The 20952-nt window shown below is 45.5% G+C and overlaps 1 protein-coding gene across 1 annotated transcript in view; it reads left to right on the top strand.

Moving 5' to 3' along the window:
- LOC124016399 (bromodomain-containing protein 4-like) overlaps positions 1–15454 on the top strand; it is a gene marked incomplete at its 5' end in the record, with an annotated part of 32327 nt that extends 16873 nt beyond the window's left edge. Inside the window, 6 exon segments of the mRNA XM_046331959.1 lie at positions 2460–2557; positions 2775–2883; positions 3042–3175; positions 10921–11108; positions 11428–11674; positions 14912–15454. Of these exon segments, the coding sequence (XP_046187915.1) occupies positions 2460–2557; positions 2775–2883; positions 3042–3175; positions 10921–11108; positions 11428–11674; positions 14912–14980 (845 nt within the window).
- Positions 15455–20952: the final 5498 nt, after the last annotated feature.

Below are 20952 nucleotides of genomic sequence, written 5' to 3'. Positions count from 1 at the left end.
GGCAGACAACCCTAACCCTGTACAGGCAGGCAGGCAGACAACCCTAACCCTGTACAGGCAGGCAGGCAGGCAGACAGACAACCCTAACCCTGTACAGGCAGGCAGGCAGGCAGGCAGGCAGACAACCCTAACCCTGTACAGGCAGGCAGGCAGGCAGGCAGGCAGGCAGGCAGGCAGGCAGGCAGGCAGGCAGGCAGGCAGACAGACAACCCTAACCCTGTACAGGCAGACAGACACAACCCTAACCCTGTACAGGCAGGCAGGCAGACAGACAACCCTAACCCTGTACAGACAGACAGACAGGCAGGCAGGCTGGCTGGCAGACAGACAGACAGACAGACAACCCTAACCCTGTACAGGCAGGCAGGCAGACAGACAACCCTAACCCTGTACAGACAGGCAGACAGGCAGGCAGACAGACAGACAGACAGACAGACAGACAGACAGACAGACAGACAGACAGACAGACAGACAGACAATCCTAACCCTGTACAGGCATGCAGGCAGACAGACAATCCTAACCCTGTACAGGCAGGCAGGCAGACAGACAACCCTAACCCTGTACAGACAGGCAGGCAGACAGACAGACAGACAGACAGACAGACAGACAGACAATCCTAACCCTGTACAGGCAGGCAGGCAGACAGACAATCCTAACCCTGTACAGGCAGGCAGGCAGACAGACAACCCTAACCCTGTACAGACAGGCAGGCTGGCAGGCAGGCAGGCAGACAGACAGACAATCCTAACCCTGTACAGGCAGGCAGGCAGACAGACAATCCTAACCCTGTACAGGCAGGCAGGCAGACAGACAACCCTAACCCTGTACAGGCAGGCAGGCAGACAGACAACCCTAACCCTGTACAGGCAGACAGACACAACCCTAACCCTGTACAGACAGACAGACACAACCCAAACCCTGTACAGGCAGGCAGGCAGACAACCCTAACCCTGTACAGGCAGGCAGGCAGACAACCCTAACCCTGTACAGGCAGGCAGGCAGGCAGGCAGACAACCCTAACCCTGTACAGGCAGACAGACACAACCCTAACCCTGTACAGACAGACAGACACAACCCTAACCCTGTACAGGCAGACAGACACAACCCTAACCCTGTACAGGCAGACAGACACAACCCTAACCCTGTACAGGCAGACAGACACAACCCTAACCCTGTACAGACAGACAGACACAACCCAAACCCTGTACAGGCAGGCAGGCAGGCAGGCAGACAGTACAGGCAGGCAGGCAGACAACCCCCTAACCCTGTACAGGCAGGCCCTGTTGGCAGGAACCCTAACCCTGTACAGGCAGGCAGACACCCTAACCCTGTCAGGCATCCAGGAGGCAGGCAGAGACAACCCCTAAGAATCGGATCCGAGGTGGACCAGGTCCGAGCCAAAGCATGTCCGGATGAAGGAGAATCGTATCCGAGGTGGACCAGATCCGCCAAAGCATGTCCGAGATGAAGGAGAATCATGTCCGGTGGACCAGGTCCGACCCAAAGCATGTCCGAGATGAAGGAGAATCGGATCCGAGGTGGACCAGGTCCGAGCCAAAGCATGTCCGAGATGAAGGAGAATCGGATCCGAGGTGGACCAGGTCCGAGCCAAAGCATGTCCGAGATGAAGGAGAATCGGATCCGAGGTGGACCAGGTCCGAGCCAAAGCATGTCCGAGATGAAGGAGAATCGGATCCGAGGTGGACCAGGTCCGAGCCAAAGCATGTCCGAGATGAAGGAGAATCGGATCCGAGGTGGACCAGGTCCGACCCAAATGTCCGAGATGAAGGAGAATCGGATCCGAGACCAGATCCGAAAAGCATGTCCGAGATGAAGGAGAATCGGATCCGAGGTGGACCAGGTCCGAGCCAAAGCATGTCCGAGATGAAGGAGAATCGGATCCGAGGTGGACCAGGTCCGACCCAAAGCATGTCCGAGATGAAGGAGAATCGGATCCGAGGTGGACCAGGTCCGAGCCAAAGCATGTCCGAGATGAAGGAGAATCGGATCCGAGGTGGACCAGATTTGTATCAGATAAAACATGGGTCTTCATTGCTGCTCAAAGCCACAGGACTGTTTTGACGTCACGATTTATGCTTTTGACTGAACCAACTGCCACATGTACCAAATGTGATATTATAGAGGATATTTATTTTCATGAATATAATAATATATAATATAATAATAATATATGCCATTTAGCAGACGCTTTTATCCAAAGCGACTTACAGTCATGTGTGCATACATTCTACGTATGGGTGGTCCCGGGGATCGAACCCACTACCCTGGCGTTACAAGCGCCATGCTCTACCAACTGAGCTACAGAAGGACCACATAATATTGGATCTGGTCGGTATTTGACATATTTCCAGACCGTTTGGATCTCAGCTAATCAGGTTCGAGTATATCTGTATCTACCCCACTCATTTCCATACTGCCGTTTCTCCCGTTGTCATAGGTCCTCTGAGGGAGAGCCCCTCCCCTCTGATGATACATTCTCCCCAGATGCCTCAGTTCCCACCAATCAGACAGTCCCCTTCCCAGCCCAAGAAACCTGTGAGTACACAAAGAGAGTGTGTGTGTACATTGTGTGTGTTTGTGTACTGTACATTGTGTGTGTGTTAACTCTGTGATCTCTCTAGAACCAGGGGGGGTGTATTAGGGGTTAAAGAGGACCTGTGCATGTGTGTGTTAACCCTGTGTGTTCACTGCAGAACCAAAGGGTTAAAGAGGACCTGTGTATGTGTGTGTTAACCCTGTGTGTTCACTGCAGAACCAAAGGGTGAAAGAGGAGAAGCCGCTCCCCTCCCCGGTGCTACCCCCCTCCCCTTTCAGCCCCACCCAGCGACACCACAAACCACAAGACAACAAACACACACACAGTGAGTACACACACCTGGCTCTGTGAGAAGCGTTAGGGAGAGAGCGGGAGAGATTTGTCTGTGTCTCTCTCTGCCTCGACGGTAGAGTGTCTCTATTTTAGAGTTTCTTCACAGTCAATAGGTCACCTGAATCAACCGATTTTAATTGACTCCTGCAGGATCAGATGTGAAGCTATTGGACAGTTCTCGTCCTGGGCTCCGCCTCCCGGACTCCCCAGCCCCTCCCCCTCCCCATCAGGACAGCAAACTGAAGCAGGAGGCTAAAACCCCCGTCACTGCCAAGAAGACACAGGTGAGAGTCAGAATCATACTAGAACAAAGCATGTAGATTCAGTACTTCATTTAAAGGAGCAGTTTACTTTTTTATAACCAAATCTCACTTTTTTTTTTTTTATGTAAACGGGATGTTACAGAAGGGTCCATGTGATTTCACATGTTTTTGAGAAACCTGAGCAGATCACTTCCTCATCCTCGTTGTGTAGTATGGAAGCCCTGATAAACATGAACAAAGGCTTTAAAAACACCCAAATAGGAAACAGATCACTTCCTCATCCTCGTTGTGTAGTATGGAAGCTCTGATAAAAACATCAACAAAGGCTTTAAAAACACCCAAATAGGAAACATCACTTCCTCATCCTCGTTGTGTAGTATGGAAGCCCTGATAAACATGAACAAAGGCTTTAAAAACACCCAAATAGGAAACAGATCACTTCCTCATCCTCGTTGTGATAGTATATGGGGGGTCCTGAAAAAAACACCAACAAAAGGCTCCAAAAACACCCAAATATGTCCTTTAATAAAAGGACAAAGCTCTCAGTATTGTAATGCAGGTCTGTAGATGTTGGACCCGTGACGTTGTGTCATTCTGAACTTCAGCTACAATGTTGTGTTCTATTTTGTTCAACTGAAGAGATTTCTATGTAAAAACAGCTGGGGGTTACTAATCTACAGTAAGGTGTCTGCTGTAAACACACAGCTGGGAGTTACTAAGCTACAGTAAGGTGTCTGCTGTAAACACACAGCTGGGAGTTACTAAGCTACAATATGGTGTCTGCTGTAAACACACAGCTGGGGGTTACTAAGCTACAGTAAGGTGTCTGCTGTAAACACACAGCTGGGAGTTACTAAGCTACAATAAGGTGTCTGCTGTAAACACACAGCTGGGGGTTACTAAGCTACAATAAGGTGTCTGCTGTAAACACACAGCTGGGGGTTACTAATCTACAATAAGGTGTCTGCTGTAAACACAGCTGGGGGTTACTAAGCTACAATAAGGTGTCTGCTGTAAACACACAGCTGGGAGTTACTAAGCTACAATAAGGTGTCTGCTGTAAACACACAGCTGGGGGTTACTAAACTACAATAAGGTGTCTGCTGTAAACACACAGCTGGGGGGGTTACTAAGCTACAATAAGGTGTCTGCTGTAAACACACAGCTGGGGGTTACTAATCTACAATAAGGTGTCTGCTGTAAACACACAGCTGGGGGTTACTAATCTACAATAAGGTGTCTGCTGTAAACACACAGCTGGGGGTTACTAATCTACAGTAAGGTGTCTGCTGTAAACACAGCTGGGGGTTACTAATCTACAATAAGGTGTCTGCTGTAAACACACAGCTGGGGGTTACTAATCTACAATAAGGTGTCTGCTGTAAACACACAGCTGGGAGTTACTAAGATACAATAAGGTGTCTGCTGTAAACACACAGCTGGGGGTTACTAAGCTACAATAAGGTGTCTGCTGTAAACACACAGCTGGGGGTTACTAATCTACAATAAGGTGTCTGCTGTAAACACACAGCTGGGGGTTACTAATCTACAGTAAGGTGTCTGCTGTAAAAACACAGCGGGGAGTTACTAAGCTACAATAAGGTGTCTGCTGTAAACACACAGCTGGGGGTTACTAATCTACAATAAGGTGTCTGCTGTAAACACACAGCTGGGGGTTACTAATCTACAATAAGGTGTCTGCTGTAAACACACAGCGGGGGGTTACTAATCTACAGTAAGGTGTCTGCTGTAAAAACACAGTGGGGAGTTACTAATCTACAATAAGGTGTCTGCTGTAAACACACAGCTGGGGGTTACTAATCTACAATAAGGTGTCTGCTGTAAACACACAGCTGGGGGTTACTAATCTACAGTAAGGTGTCTGCTGTAAACACACAGCTGGGGGTTACTAATCTACAATAAGGTGTCTGCTGTAAACACACAGCTGGGGGTTACTAATCTACAATAAGGTGTCTGCTGTAAACACACAGCTGGGTGTTACTAATCTACAATAAGGTGTCTGCTGTAAAACACATAGCTGGGGGTTACTAGTCTCAGTTCAGTATCATGGACTACATGGTGGGAGGATACATATTGACAGTATCATGGACTACATGGACTATGGGAGGATACATATTGACAGTATCATGGACTACATGGTAGATGGGAGGATACATATTGACAGTATCATGGACTACATGGTAGATGGGAGGATACATATTGACAGTATCATGGACTACATGGTAGATGGGAGGATACATATTGACAGTATCATGGACTACATGGTAGATGGGAGGATACATATTGACAGTATCATGGACTACATGGACTATGGGAGGATACATATTGACAGTATCATGGACTACATGGTAGATGGGAGGATACATATTGACAGTATCATGGACTACATGGTAGATGGGAGGATACATATTGACAGTATCATGGACTACATGGTAGATGGGAGGATACATATTGACAGTAACATGGACTACATGGTGGGAGGATACATATTGACAGTAGCATGGACTACATGGTAGATGGGAGGATACATATTGACAGTAACATGGACTACATGGTAGATGGGAGGATACATATTGACAGTATCATGGACTACATGGTAGATGGGAGGATACATATTGACAGTATCATGGACTACATGGTGGGAGGATACATATTGACAGTATCATGGACTACATGGTGGGAGGATACATATTGACAGTATCATGGACTACATGGTAGATGGGAGGATACATATTGACAGTATCATGGACTACATGGTGGGAGGATACATATTGACAGTATCATGGACTACATGGACTATGGGAGGATACATATTGACGGTAACATGGACTATGGGAGGATACATATTGACAGTATCAGTTCAGTATTATGGACTACATGGTAGATGGGAGGATACATATTGACAGTATCATGGACTACATGGTAGATGGGAGGATACATATTGACAGTATCATGGACTACATGGTAGATGGGAGGATACATATTGACAGTATCATGGACTACATGGTAGATGGGAGGATACATATTGACAGTATCATGGACTACATGGTAGATGGGAGGATACATATTGACAGTAACATGGACTACATGGACTATGGGAGGATACATATTGGCAGTATCAGTTCAGTATCATGGACTACATGGTAGATGGGAGGATACATATTGACAGTATCATGGACTACATGGTAGATGGGAGGATACATATTGACAGTATCAGTTCAGTATCATGGACTACATGGTAGATGGGAGGATACATATTGACAGTATCATGGACTACATGGTAGATGGGAGGATACATATTGACAGTAACATGGACTACATGGTGGGAGGATACATATTGACAGTATCATGGACTACATGGACTATGGGAGGATACATATTGACAGTAACATGGACTACATGGACTATGGGAGGATACATATTGACAGTATCATGGACTACATGGTAGATGGGAGGATACATATTGACAGTAACATGGACTACATGGTGGGAGGATACATATTGACAGTATCATGGACTACATGGACTATGGGAGGATACATATTGACAGTATCATGGACTACATGGTAGATGGGAGGATACATATTGACAGTATCATGGACTACATGGTGGGAGGATACATATTGACAGTATCATGGACTACATGGACTATGGGAGGATACATATTGACAGTATCATGGACTACATGGTAGATGGGAGGATACATATTGACAGTATCATGGACTACATGGTGGGAGGATACATATTGACAGTAGCATGGACTACATGGTGGGAGGATACATATTGACAGTATCATGGACTACATGGACTATGGGAGGATACATATTGACAGTAACATGGACTACATGGTAGATGGGAGGATACATATTGACAGTATCATGGACTACATGGTGGGAGGATACATATTGACAGTATCATGGACTACATGGACTATGGGAGGATACATATTGACGGTAACATGGACTATGGGAGGATACATATTGACGGTAACATGGACTATGGGAGGATACATATTGACAGTATCAGTTCAGTATCATGGACTACATGGTAGATGGGAGGATACATATTGACAGTAACATGGACTACATGGTGGGAGGATACATATTGACAGTATCATGGACTACACGGTAGATGGGAGGATACATATTGACAGTATCATGGACTACATGGTAGATGGGAGGATACATATTGACAGTATCATGGACTACATGGTAGATGGGAGGATACATATTGACAGTAACATGGACTACATGGTAGATGGGAGGATACATATTGACAGTAACATGGACTACATGGTAGATGGGAGGATACATATTGACAGTATCATGGACTATGGGAGGATAAAGTGGATGGATTTAAATAGTAAAATATATAAGTGTGTGTGTGTGTGTGTGTGTGTGTGTGTGTGTGTGTGTGTGTGTGTGTGTGTGTGTGTGTGTGTGTGTGTGTGTGTGTGTGTGTGTGTGTGTGTGTGTGTGTGTGTGTGTGTGTGTGTGTGTGTGTGTGTGTGTGTGTGTGTGTAAGCCTGTGTTTCCCAACTCCAGTCCTCAACAACCGCCAACAGTACACATTTCTATTGTAACCCTGGACAAGCACACCTGATTTAACTTCTCATTTAATCACCAGGCCCTCAATGTGTTGAATCAGGTGAGTTTGTCTGTGGCAACAACAACAACAACCATGTGTGCTGTTGGGGGTACTGGTGTAAGGAAACAGACACTGCTTCAATCTTGACAATAGGCAATCTTTTACTCCCAATTAAAGTAGTAGAAGACCAGTACACACGCAGCTCTCTCGATCAGCCCAGTCCTTCTAGAATGCTCCACAGATAAGACAGTCATCAAACCATTGTTGTCTTGGCCCCAATCACCGTTGGAGTCTGGGACCCTGAGATGGGCCGTTAAGCATCATTGTTCTGTAAATCAAGGTTACTGACCCAACTCCGGCAGTCTTCTGTGAATAATGTGTGCCCCGTTTTGCTTTGAGTGGTTTGCTATTATTCTGTAAATCAAGACATATGGCCTAAACTGGTTTTGAGATGACCATTTGTGTGGTGGCTGTGAAATGGCTTCTCAAAACCAGTTTAGGTCAACTTGAACATAATGTCCTGATTTTACAGAACAATAGCAAACGCCTCTCTCTTCCCCTCTCGTCTTACAGCGATGACTTTTCTTCTCTGTGGTGGTTTTACTCGTCATCAGAAAAACGCTCCCTGCAGACCAGTAGATTCAACGTGCGTAGTCTGTAGACAAGTGTTTATGCGTCTGTACAGAACAACTAGCCAAAGCCTCATTAGATATCAAATCTGGACCCCTACATATCAGCCGGGCTAGACAATCTGGACCCTTTCTTTCTAACATTATCTGCCGAAATTGTTGCCACCCCTATTACTAGCCTGTTACATTTACATTTAAGTTATTTAGCAGACACTCTTATCCAGAGCGACTTACAACTTGGTGCATTCACCTTATGACATCCAGTGGAACAGTCACTTTACAATAGTGCATCTAAATCTTAAAGGGGGGGGGGTTGAGAATGATTACTTATCCTATCCTAGGTATTCCTTAAAGAGGTGGGGTTTCAGGTGTCTCCGGAAGGTGGTGATTGAGTCCGCTGTCCTGGCGTCGTGAGGGAGTTCAACCTCTCTTTCGTGTCGTCTGAGATTGCCAAAGATTGGAAAGCAGCTGCGGTCATCCCCCTCTTCAAAGGGGGGGACACTCTTGACCCAAACTGCTACAGACCTATATCTATCCTACCATGCCTTTCTAAGGTCTTCGAAAGCCAAGTCAACAAACAGATTACCGACCATTTCGAATCTCACCATACCTTCTATGCTATGCAATCTGGTTTCAGAGCTGGTCATGGGTGCACCTCAGCCACGCTCAAGGTCCTAAACGATATCTTAACCGCCATCGATAAGAAACATTACTGTGCAGCCGTATTCATTGATCTGGCCAAGGCTTTCGACTCTGTCAATCACCACATCCTCATCGGCAGACTCAACAGCCTTGGTTTCTCAAATGATTGCCTCTGAAAAGTTATAGTACTATGTTTTTTTTTTCTTGCGTTCTTGTGTTTTTTTGGGGGGGATTTTGCACATCTGTGAACCATTTTCAGCAATATTCAGCAAACCGAACAACTAAAACTACTTTGGTTCGTCGTTTCCTTTCTCGTCTGTTTTCTGGTGAGTTACTGACATTGTAAGGAAAGCTATACCTTACCCATATCGGTAGCCCCCCCCCCCCATTTAGCCTAAATAAAACATTGTAAGGAAAGCTATACCTTACCCATGTCGGTAGCACCCCCCCCCCCATTTAGCCTAAATAAAACATTGTAAGGAGAGCTATACCTTACCCATGTCGGTAGCACCTACACCCTAATTTAGCCTACCTGCACACAGTAGGATTTGGGAACGAGGAAGTACACCCATGCACGCCAATATGTGTTTTTTGAGCCTTTGTTTGTGGGTTTTTTGGGACCCCCCATATACTACACAACGAGGATGAGGAAGTGATCTGTTTCCTATTTGGGTGTTTTTAAAGCCTTTGTTCATGTTTATCAGGGCTTCCATACTACACAACGAGGATGAGGAAGTGATCTGTTTCCTATTTGGGTGTTTTTAAAGCCTTTGTTTATGTGTTTATCAGAGCTTCCATACTACACAACGAGGATGAGGAAGTAATCTGTTTCCTATTTGGGTGTTTTTAAAGCCTTTGTTCATGTTTATCAGAGCTTCCATACTACACAACGAGGATGAGGAAGTGATCTGTTTCCTATTTGGGTGTTTTTAAAGCCTTTGTTCATGTTTATCAGAGCTTCCATACTACACAACGAGGATGAGGAAGTGATCTGCTCAGGTTTCTCAAAAACATGATTTGCTGGTTGGTGTAAGTTTCTCAAAAGCATGTGGAATCACACAAAAAGTGTCTGGGACCCTTCCTGTGAAATTCCACTTACATGAATAGATTTAAATTAAATAAACTTTTCCTGTAAGGTGTTATTGTTATTAAAATGATTGAGGTGAAAAGTCTTTTAAAAAGTGGGTGTTAACGAAATGTCTGTCGCACCCTCTTCCCCCTCCCACTACACTCTCTTCCCCCTCCCACTACACTCTCTTCCCCCCCCACTACACTCTCTTCCCCCTCCCACTACACTCTCTTCCCCCCCACTACACTCTCTTCCCCCTCCCACTACACTCTCTTCCCCCTCCCACTACACTCTCTTCCCCCTCCCACTCTCTTCCCCCTCCCACTACACTCTCTTCCCCCTCCCACTACACTCTCTTCCCCCTCCCTCTACACTCTCTTCCCCCTCCCACTACACTCTCTTCCCCCTCCCACTACACTCTCTTCCCCTCCCACTTTCTCCCTCCCCTCCCACTACTCTCTTCCCCCTCCCACATTCTCCCTCCCCTCCCACTATTCTCCCTCCCCTCCCACTACACTCTCTTCCCCCTCCCTCTTTCTCCCTCCCCTCCCACTACACTCTCTTCCCCTCCCACTACTCTCTCTTCCCCCTCCCACTACACTCTCTTCCCCCTCCCTCTTTCTCCCTCCCCTCCCACTACTCTCTTCCCCCTCCCACTACTCTCTCTTCCCCTCCCACTACACTCTCTTCCCCCTCCCACTACACTCTCTTCCCCCTCCCTCTTTCTCCCTCCCCTCCCACTACACTCTCTTCCCCCTCCCTCTTTCTCCCTCCCCTCCCACTACACTCTCTTCCCCCTCCCTCTTTCTCCCTCCCAGGATGTGAAGTTAAAGAACATGGGTTCCTGGGCCAGCTTGGCCCAGCGTTCTCAGTCCACCCCCACCTCCGCTGTCCGCTCCTCTAGCGACAGCTTCGAACAGTTCCGTCGCGCCGCCCGGGAGAAGGAGAGAGAGAAACAGCTAAAAGCACAGGCCGAGCAGGCCAGGAGAGAGCAGGAGAAACTACGGTAAGAGGGAGGGATGGAGGGAGGGAAAGGGAGGGGGGGGGATAGTGGAGGAGAGGGAGAACTGAAATCACAGGCCGAGCAGGAGAAACTACGGTAAGATGGAGGGAGGGAAAGGGAGGGGGGGGATAGTGGAGGAGAGGGAGAAGACCTCTCAGCCGAGGTAGAAACTATGGTGAGAAGGGAAGAGAGAGATGGAGGAGAGGGAGAAGACCTCTCAGCCGAGGTAGAAACTATGGTGAGAAAAAAGGGAAGGATGGATGCTCATTCTTGCACCCCAGCTAAGCTCCTCCCCCTCTGACACACGCTTTCTCTTCTCTAGTAGCCGTGACGACGAGGACTCTGTGGAACAGCAGGGGAGGGTGCGTGTCCAGGACTCTCGCCGTCGCCAGGAGCAACTTTCGCCTCAAGCCCCCACGCCCCCTGCCTCAACCCCTCCCGCCGTCTCCCCACAGGCCCCTCCCACTGAACAGGCCACACCCCCACCCTCCGCCGCAGCACAGAACGCCATGGACCAGCAGAGGGAGCTGGCAAGACGCCGCGAGCAGGAGAGGAGGAGGAGAGAGGCGGTAATACTTTATAGCAGTTATACTACTGTAATACTAACATGATATACTAGTATAGTAGGAGAGAGGTGGTAATACTTTATAGCAGTTATACTACTGTAATACTAACATGATATACTAGTATAGTAGGAGAGGGGTGGTAATACTTTATAGCAGTTATACTACTGTAATACTAACATGATATACTAGTATAATAGGAGAGAGGCGGTAATACTTTATAGCAGTTATACTACTGTAATACTAACATGATATACTAGTATAGTAGGAGAGGGGTGGTAATACTTTATAGCAGTTATACTACTGTAATACTAACATGATATACTAGTATAGAAGGAGAGAGGTGGTCATAGTTACAGCAGTTATACTACTGTAATACTAACATGATATACGAGTATAGTAGGAGAGGGGTGGTAATACTTTATAGCAGTTATACTACTGTAATACTAACATGATATACTAGTATCGTAGGAGAGAGGTGGTAATACTTTATAGCAGTTATACTACTATAATACTAACATGATATACTAGTATAGTAGTATACTAGTAGAGGAGGAGAGGGGTGGTATACTAGTATAGTAGGAGAAAGGTGGTCATAGTGGTCATAGTTACAGCAGTTATACTACTGTAATACTAACATGATATACTAGTAGTTTAGGATAGAGGAGAAGAGAGGTGGTAATACTTTATAGCAGTTATACTACTGTAATACTAACATGATATACTAGTATAGTAGGAGAGAGGTGGTAATACTTTATAGCAGTTATACTACTATAATACTAACATGGTGGTCCTTCTGTAGCTCAGTTGGTAGAGCATGGCGCTTGTAACGCCAGGGTAGTGGGTTCGATCCCCGGGACCACCCATACATAGAATGTATGCACACATGACTGTAAGTCGCTTTGGATAAAAGCGTCTGCTAAATAGCATATATTAATATATTAATTAATTATTAATATTAATAATTAATGATATACTAGTATAGTAGTATACTAGTAGAGGAGGAGAGGGGTGGTAATACTTTATAGCAGTTATACTACTGTAATACTAACATGATATACTAGTATAATAGGAGAGTGGTGGTAATACTTTATAGCAGTTATACTACTGTAATACTAACATGATATACGAGTATAGTAGGAGAGGGGTGGTAATACTTTATAGCAGTTATACTACTGTAATACTAACATGATATACTAGTATCGTAGGAGAGAGGAGGAGAGGGGTGGTAATACTTTATAGCAGTTATACTACTGTAATACTAACATGATATACTAGTATAGTAGTATAGTAGGAGAGGGGTGGTAATACTTTATAGCAGTTATACTACTGTAATACTAACATGATATACTAGTATAGTAGGAGAGAGGCGGTAATACTTTATAGCAGTTATACTACTGTAATACTAACATGATATACTAGTATAGTAGTATAGTAGGAGAGGGGTGGTAATACTTTATAGCAGTTATACTACTGTAATACTAACATGATATACTAGTATAGTAGGAGAGAGGTGGTAATACTTTATAGCAGTTATACTACTGTAATACTAACATGATATACTAGTATAGTAGGAGAGAGGTGGTAATACTTTATAGCAGTTATACTACTGTAATACTAACATGATATACTAGTATAGTAGGAGAGAGGTGGTCATAGTTATAGCAGTTATACTACTGTAATACTAACATGATATACTAGTATAGTAGGAGAGGAGAGAGGTGGTAATACTTTATAGCAGTTATACTACTGTAATACTAACATGATATACTAGTATAGTAGGAGAGAGGCGGTAATACTTTATAGCAGTTATACTACTATAATACTAACATGATATACTAGTAGTTTAGGATAGAGGGGAAGAGAGGTGGTAATACTTTATAGCAGTTATACTATTGTAATACTAACATGATATACTAGTATACTAGTATAGTAGGAGAGGAGGAGAGAGGTGGTAATACTTTATAGCAGTTATACTACTGTAATACTAACATGATATACTAGTATAGTAGGAGAGGGGTGGTAATACTTTATAGCAGTTATACTACTGTAATACTAACATGATATACTAGTATAGTAGAAGAGGAGAGAGGTGGTAATACTTTATAGTAGTTATACTACTGTAATACTAACATGATATACTAGTATAGTAGGAGAGGAGGAGAGAGGCGGTAATACTTTATAGCAGTTATACTACTGTAATACTAACATGATATACTAGTATAGTAGGAGAGGAGGAGAGAGGCGGTAATACTTTATAGCAGTTATACTACTGTAATACTAACATGATATACTAGTATAATAGGAGAGGGGTGGTAATACTTTATAGCAGTTATTCTACTGTAATACTAACATGATATACTAGTATAGTAGGAGAGAGGCGGTAATACTTTATAGCAGTTATACTACTGTAATACTAACATGATATACTAGTATAATAGGAGAGGGGTGGTAATACTTTATAGCAGTTATACTACTGTAATACTAACATGATATACTAGTATAGTAGGAGAGGGGTGGTAATCATCATAAAGATACTAGTTAATATATAGATATTCTGCAGTTATAGTGCGATAATACAGAGGAGAGGTAGTGTAGATGGGAAAGATTTACACTGCATCTAATTCCTTTCTCTCATCCCTTTCTCATCCCCCTCTCTCATCCCTTTCTCACCCCCCCTCTTTCTCACCCCACCCTCTCTCTCATCCCCCTCTCTCTCTCTCATCCCCCTCTCTCTCTCTCTCTCTCTCATCCCCCTCTCTCCCTCTCTCTCATCCCCCTCTCTCTCTCTCTCTCATCCCCCTCTCTCCCTCTCTCTCATCCCCTCTCTCTCTCTCTCATCCCTCTCTCTCTCATCCCCCTCTCTCTCATCCCCCCTCTCTCTCTCATCCTGCCCTCTCTCTCTCATCCCCCTCTCTCTCTCTCATCCCCCTCTCTCTCTCATCCCCCTCTCTCTCTCTCATCCCCCTCTCTCTCTCTCATCCCCCTCTCTCTCTCATCCCCCTCTCTCTCTCTCATCCCCCTCTCTCTCTCTCATCCCCCTCTCTCTCTCATCCCCCCTCTCTCTCTCATCCCCCCTCTCTCTCTCATCCCCCTCTCTCTCTCTCATCCCCCTCTCTCTCTCTCATCCCCCTCTCTCTCTCTCATCCCCCTCTCTCTCTCTCATCCCTCTATCTCTCTCTCATCCCCCTCTCTCTCTCTCATCCCCCTCTCTCTCTCTCTCTCATCCCCCTCTCTCTACAGATGGCGGACACCATTGACATCAACTTCCAGAGCGACCTGATGGCCATCTTTGAAGAGAACCTGTTCTGAGAGAGATGGAGAAATGAGGAGAGGGAGACAAATGAACTCTACCTTATCCCTCCGGGGATTAGACACACATCCCCCCCCTCTCTCTTTGATTAGAGACCTCAGACCAGGATGTGAGCTCCAGAGACTTGACGGAGACTGAGGTGAGGTACAGTAATAAGGTGGAGACCCCCAGCGGTGGGGACCGGGAGTACAACTTCCACTTTTTTGCAATTTCAGATGCGTTTTTTGTGTCTAACTGCCCGTTTATCATTGATGATTGGTTGTTGCCGTGGGCAACAGTGAAACCGGATACCTATCGATAAACAGATATTTGAACTCCTCTTGTGTTCTGAAAGGAAACCAAGGGAGGAGGGGAGGACTGAGAACTATTACCTGAAAATAAAGAAGAGGGGAAATAAAGAGGGTTTAATGTAGAAAGAAGAAAGAAGAAGATGATGATCACCCTGTGTTCTTCTGACGTGAGAGAGAGAGGGAGGGAGGGAGGGCGAACGAGAGGACGGACAGACTTCTTTCTCTCTGATTCATTTCTCTCTTAATCTACTATTTTTCTCACCCTGTTTTCTGATGTTGGGTTTTAAGCGGGGTGGGTGAGGGGTTGGGGAGGGGTTGGGGAGGAGGTTGGGGAGGGAGAAGTGAGTGGGTTGTGTGCGTTATCATTATCATGCGTCCCAAAAGGACACCCTATTCCCTTCATATAGTGCACTACTTGTGTCCAGGGCCCATGGGGATCTGATGAAAGGTGGTGCACTACTTGTGTCCAGGGCCCATGGGGATCTGATGAAAGGTGGTGCACTACTTGTGTCCAGGGCCCATGGGGATCTGATGAAAGGTGGTGCACTACTTGTGTCCAGGGCCCATGGGGATCTGATGAAAGGTGGTGCACTACTTGTGTCCAGGGCCCATGGGGATCTGATGAAAGGTGGTGCACTATATAGCGAGTAGAGTGCCATTTTGGGACATATCCCAAAGGGTTCAGTTTCTCTCCGGACAGCGGGATGAACACCGGGGTCACACCCCGACAATATAAAGACGCTTCCTTCCTTCCTTCCTTCCTTCCTTCCTTCCTTCCTTCCTTCCTTCTCACTCTCCTTGGTCTTTGTGACATCACTGACTTGACACAAGTTGAAAGTGCAAAAGCTTGAACTCCATTTTTTTCAGTCGTGTCTGATTCATTGATTATTTCAAGAAAGGAGGCAGAGAGGGAAGAAACGCCACAGATTATACATATATATATATATAAATAGATGCATAAATATATATTATATACGATGAGAAGTCCCTAAATATAATTGGATGTTGTTGGGAGGGGGAATGACTTATCTGCCTTGTCCTCAATTCCCTTTTGTTTTTTTAGAGAAGTGACTGTAAGAAAAACAACTTTTTTATGATGCTATAAAAAATAGTTTGTCTTGTTCATAACCTCCTTTCTCTCATCCTGTTTTTCTCTGTATCAAGTTCAGATATTCAAGAGTTTTAAAGGCCTCTGTTTTTATTTAAATATCAAATCATTTCTGGGTAATAATTAGGTGCGTTACTGTGATTTGTTTTCAGTTGAAATGGCCCAAAATAAACAAAAAATACATTCTTAGCAAAGAGCAATTTCTCAAGCAAGAATTTTGCTAGGACTGTCTGGGAGTGGTCTGAGTGGGGAGGTGGAAACTGAAAACGAGCTGTTATTGGCAGCGAGATTTGGAACTCTTTCTTATTGGTCGATCAACGAATTGAACGCATGGTGATGTCACCATGCAGGCCAAAACTCCACCCACCAAAACAGGCTGATTTTCTTTTCAAACAGCTCCTACACTAAAATGGTATTATCATCATTTTCACAATTTAACAGTATTATTCCAGCCTTATAGTGTGGAAATAGATTTATAAACACAGGAAAATCACTATTTTGACGGCACAGGCCTGTAACTACTTAACGTTGTTCTACTGTTCTGTAGCTACATCCACCTGCTACTACACTTCCTCTCTTTTCTTCTTTAGCTTCTTACTCTACATCCACCTGCTACTACACTTCCTCTCTTTTCTTCTTTAGCTTCTTACTCTACATCCACCTGCTACTACACTTCCTCTCTTTTCTTCTTTAGCTTCTTACTCTACATCCACCTGCTACTACACTTCCTCTCTTTTCTTCTTTAGCTTCTTACTCTACATCCACCTGCTACTACACTTCCTCTCTTTTCTTCTTTAGCTTCTTACTCTACATCCACCTGCTACTACACTTCCTCTCTTTTCTTCTTTAGCTTCTTATTCTACATCCACCTGCTACTACACTTCCTCTCTTTTCTTCTTTAGCTTCTTACTCTACATCCACCTGCTACTACACTTCCTCTCTTTTCTTCTTTAGCTTCTTACTCATTTTGTTCTTTATATTCATGTCCATCTGTTAATCTCTCTCCTGTCATCATCATCTTCCTCTACCATCCATATCATAGCTTTTATTTACTTTTTATTCCCTTCCTGTTTTTTGTTTACATTTTTCTGCTGTTTTGAGTTTCCGTGGTAACAGTCGGGGTTGTTGTCATGTGCCATAGCTCTAAGTGTTCTGTCTGCGTGGCCTGCTGTGTTGTCATGTCCAGATATACATCAAACCCCTGTATTCTCTTTGGGATGTTTTTTAATTTAATTTAGCCTTTCTTTTCATATTTGACGGTTGTTTTGTTTCTTGTCATTGTTTTTGTTTTGTTTTGAATCACCGGTTGGTTTGTTGATGAGTGAGGTGTTAAGGTCGATGGATACATTCTGTTCTGATTATGGAGTAAAACATCTTCTTTTTTTTTTTTTAAGAAAAGTATTAAAATTATCTAAAAAATGACACGGTGTTGTGTTTGGTTGGCTGGAGTCACTGAGTGGGACATGTCTGGGTCCACACAAACAACTGCCTTGTCACCATCTTTCCTCGATACTTCACATTCCCATTGGAGGAGAAGGTCTGAGGGGAGGTGACCTTGGACCTTCTCCTTCAATACAGTTGGGAAGGAGGTGAGGCACATAGGATGTGAGGAATTGAGGAAATGTGACTTGAGAGAGAGCCCTATAATGAGGTTCAGTATAATGGGTATTTACCCTGCAGTTCTGGTCGTACCCAGCAGAGGCTGTGTGTTTTGTTAAGAGGTCAAAGGTTATTTTGTCTATTCCCTTCATAGTGCACTACTTGTGTTCAGGGCCCATAGGGATCTGGTCAAAGCTAGTGCACTACTTGAGTCCAGGGCCCATAGGGATCTGGTCAAAGCTAGTGCACTACTTGAGTCCAGGGCCCATAGGGATCTGGTCAAAGCTAGTGCACTACTTGAGTCCAGGGCCCATAGGGATCTGGTCAAAGCTAGTGCACTACTTGAGTCCAGGGCCCATAGGGATCTGGTCAAAGCTAGTGCACTACTTGTGTTCAGGGCCCATAGGGATCTGGTCAAAGCTAGTGCACTACTTGTGTTCAGGGCCCATAGGGATCTAGTCAAAGCTAGTGCACTACTTGTGTTCAGGGCCCATAGGGATCTGGTCAAAGCTAGTGCACTACTTGTGTTCAGGGCCCATAGGGATCTGGTCAAAGCTAGTGCACTATATAGGGAGTAGAGTTCCATTTGGGACGTATTCCAAATGGAAACGTGACTGAAGAGGTAGGAAACAACACCGCCACTTCACTGACTTTAACACTGGGATCCTACAAGTGTGCTCAGCGCCCCTCCTGTTCTCCCTGTTCACCCACGACTGCGTGGCCAAGCACGCCTTCAACTCAATCATCAGGTTTGCAGACGACACAACAGTAGTGGGCCTGATTACCAACGATGACGAGACGGTCTGCAGCGAGGAGGTGAGGGCCTGATTACCAACGATGACGAGACGGCCTGCAGCGAGGAGGTGAGGGCCTGATTACCAACGATGACGGTATGCAGCGAGGAGGTGAGGGCCTGATTACCAACGATGACGAGACGGTCTGCAGCGAGGAGGTGAGGGCCTGATTACCAACGATGACGAGACGGCCTGCAGCGAGGAGGTGAAGGCCTGATTACCAACGATGACGAGACGGTCTGCAGCGAGGAGGTGAGGGCCTGATTACCAACGATGACGAGACGGTCTGCAGCGAGGAGGTGAGGGCCTGATTACCAACGATGACGAGACGGTCTGCAACGAGGAGGTGAGGGCCTGATTACCAACGATGACGAGACAGTCTGCAGCGAGGAGGTGAGGGCCTGATTACCAACGATGACGGTCTGCAGCGAGGAGGTGAGGGCCTGATTACCAACGATGACGAGACGGCCTGCAGCGAGGAGGTGAAGGCCTGATTACCAACGATGACGAGACGGTCTGCAGCGAGGAGGTGAGGGCCTGATTACCAACGATGACGAGACAGTCTGCAGCGAGGAGGTGAGGGCCTGATTACCAACGATGACGAGACAGTCTGCAGCGAGGAGGTGAGGGCCCTGGGTGTGTGCGGCCAGGAAAATAATCTCTCACTCAACATCAACAAAACAAAGGAGCTGATCGTGGACTTCAGGAAACAGCAGAGGGAGCCCCCTATCCACAACAATGGGACCACAGTGGAGAAGGTGAAAAGCTTTAAGTTCCTCTGAGTACACACCACTGACAAACTGAAATGGTCCACCCACACAGACAGTGTGGTGAAGACGGCGCAACAGTGCCTCTTGAACCTCAGGAGGCTGATGGAATTTATCTCGGGCCCCTAAGACCCTCACAAACATTGTCCAATGTATCACCGCCTGGTACGGCAACCGCACCGCCCACAACCGCAGGGCTCTCCAGAGGGTAGTGAGGTCTGCCCAACTCATTACCGGGGTGCCCTCCAGGACACCTACTGCACCCGATGTCACAGAAAGACTAAAAAGATAATCACCCGGCTATCATCCAGAAGGCGAGGTCAGTACAGGTGCATCAAAGCAGGGACCAATAGACTGAAAAACAGCTTTTATCTGAAAGCCATCAGACTGTTAAATAGCAGTCACTAACACAGAGAGGCTGCTGCACTATATACACAGTTAAATAAACATAGTATATACATAGTATATATATACATATACATAGTATATACACAGTTAAATAAAGAAAATAACTAGGTAAGTCAGTTAAGAACAAATTCTTATTTACAATGACGGCCTACCTCGGACAACCCCGGACGACGCTGGGCCAATTGTTTTCCGCCCTACGGGACTCCCAATCACAGCTGGATGTGATGCAGCCGTTATAGACTTGAAATCACTGGCCGTTTGAATAATCTAACACTAGTCACTTTAATAATGTTTACATATTTTGCACTCTATTCTATTGTACTGTCTCTTAGTCTATGCCGTGCTGACATTGCTCGTCCAAAGAGAGCCTTCCGTGGTTCCGTTTAATGGATATTCACCCTGCAGTTCCGGTGGTAACCAGCAGAGGGTGTGGTTGAGGTGAGGCTGCTGGAGAGAGAGAGCGAGAGAGTGTGGTTGCATGAGTATATACATGACAGTTATTGAATGTGTGTATGTACAGTGTAGTGTAAAGTCTTGTGTAAATTCTGTGAGTCTGTGTCTGAAGTAGATCAAGGGAGAGGGGGAAGTGCTAGTCTGTCTGTGTGCTGCTAGTCTGTCTGTGTGCTGCTAGTCTGTCTGTGTGTTGCTAGTCGCTGCTAGTCTGTCTGTGTGCTGCTAGTCTGTCTGTGTGCTGCTAGTCTGTCTGTGTGCTTCCATACCTGTCTGTGGTATTAAATACACACTAGTCTGTCTGTGTGTCTCCATACCTGTCTGTGGTATTAAATACACACTAGTCTGTCTCTCTGCTTCCATACCTGTCTGTGGTATTAAATACACACCAGTCTGTCTCTGCTTCTATACCTGTCTGTGGTATTAAATACACACTAGTCTGTCTGTGGTATTAAATACACACTAGTCTGTCTCTGCTTCTATACCTGTCTGTGGTATTAAATACACACTAGTCTGTCTGTATGCTTCTATACCTGTCTGTGGTATTAAATACAC

This window comes from Oncorhynchus gorbuscha, linkage group LG26, assembly GCF_021184085.1.
Source record: "Oncorhynchus gorbuscha isolate QuinsamMale2020 ecotype Even-year linkage group LG26, OgorEven_v1.0, whole genome shotgun sequence".
NCBI lineage: Eukaryota > Metazoa > Chordata > Actinopteri > Salmoniformes > Salmonidae > Oncorhynchus > Oncorhynchus gorbuscha.
The sequence above is the reverse complement of the archived record's forward strand: the minus strand, read 5'-3'. Positions and strand labels throughout refer to the sequence as shown.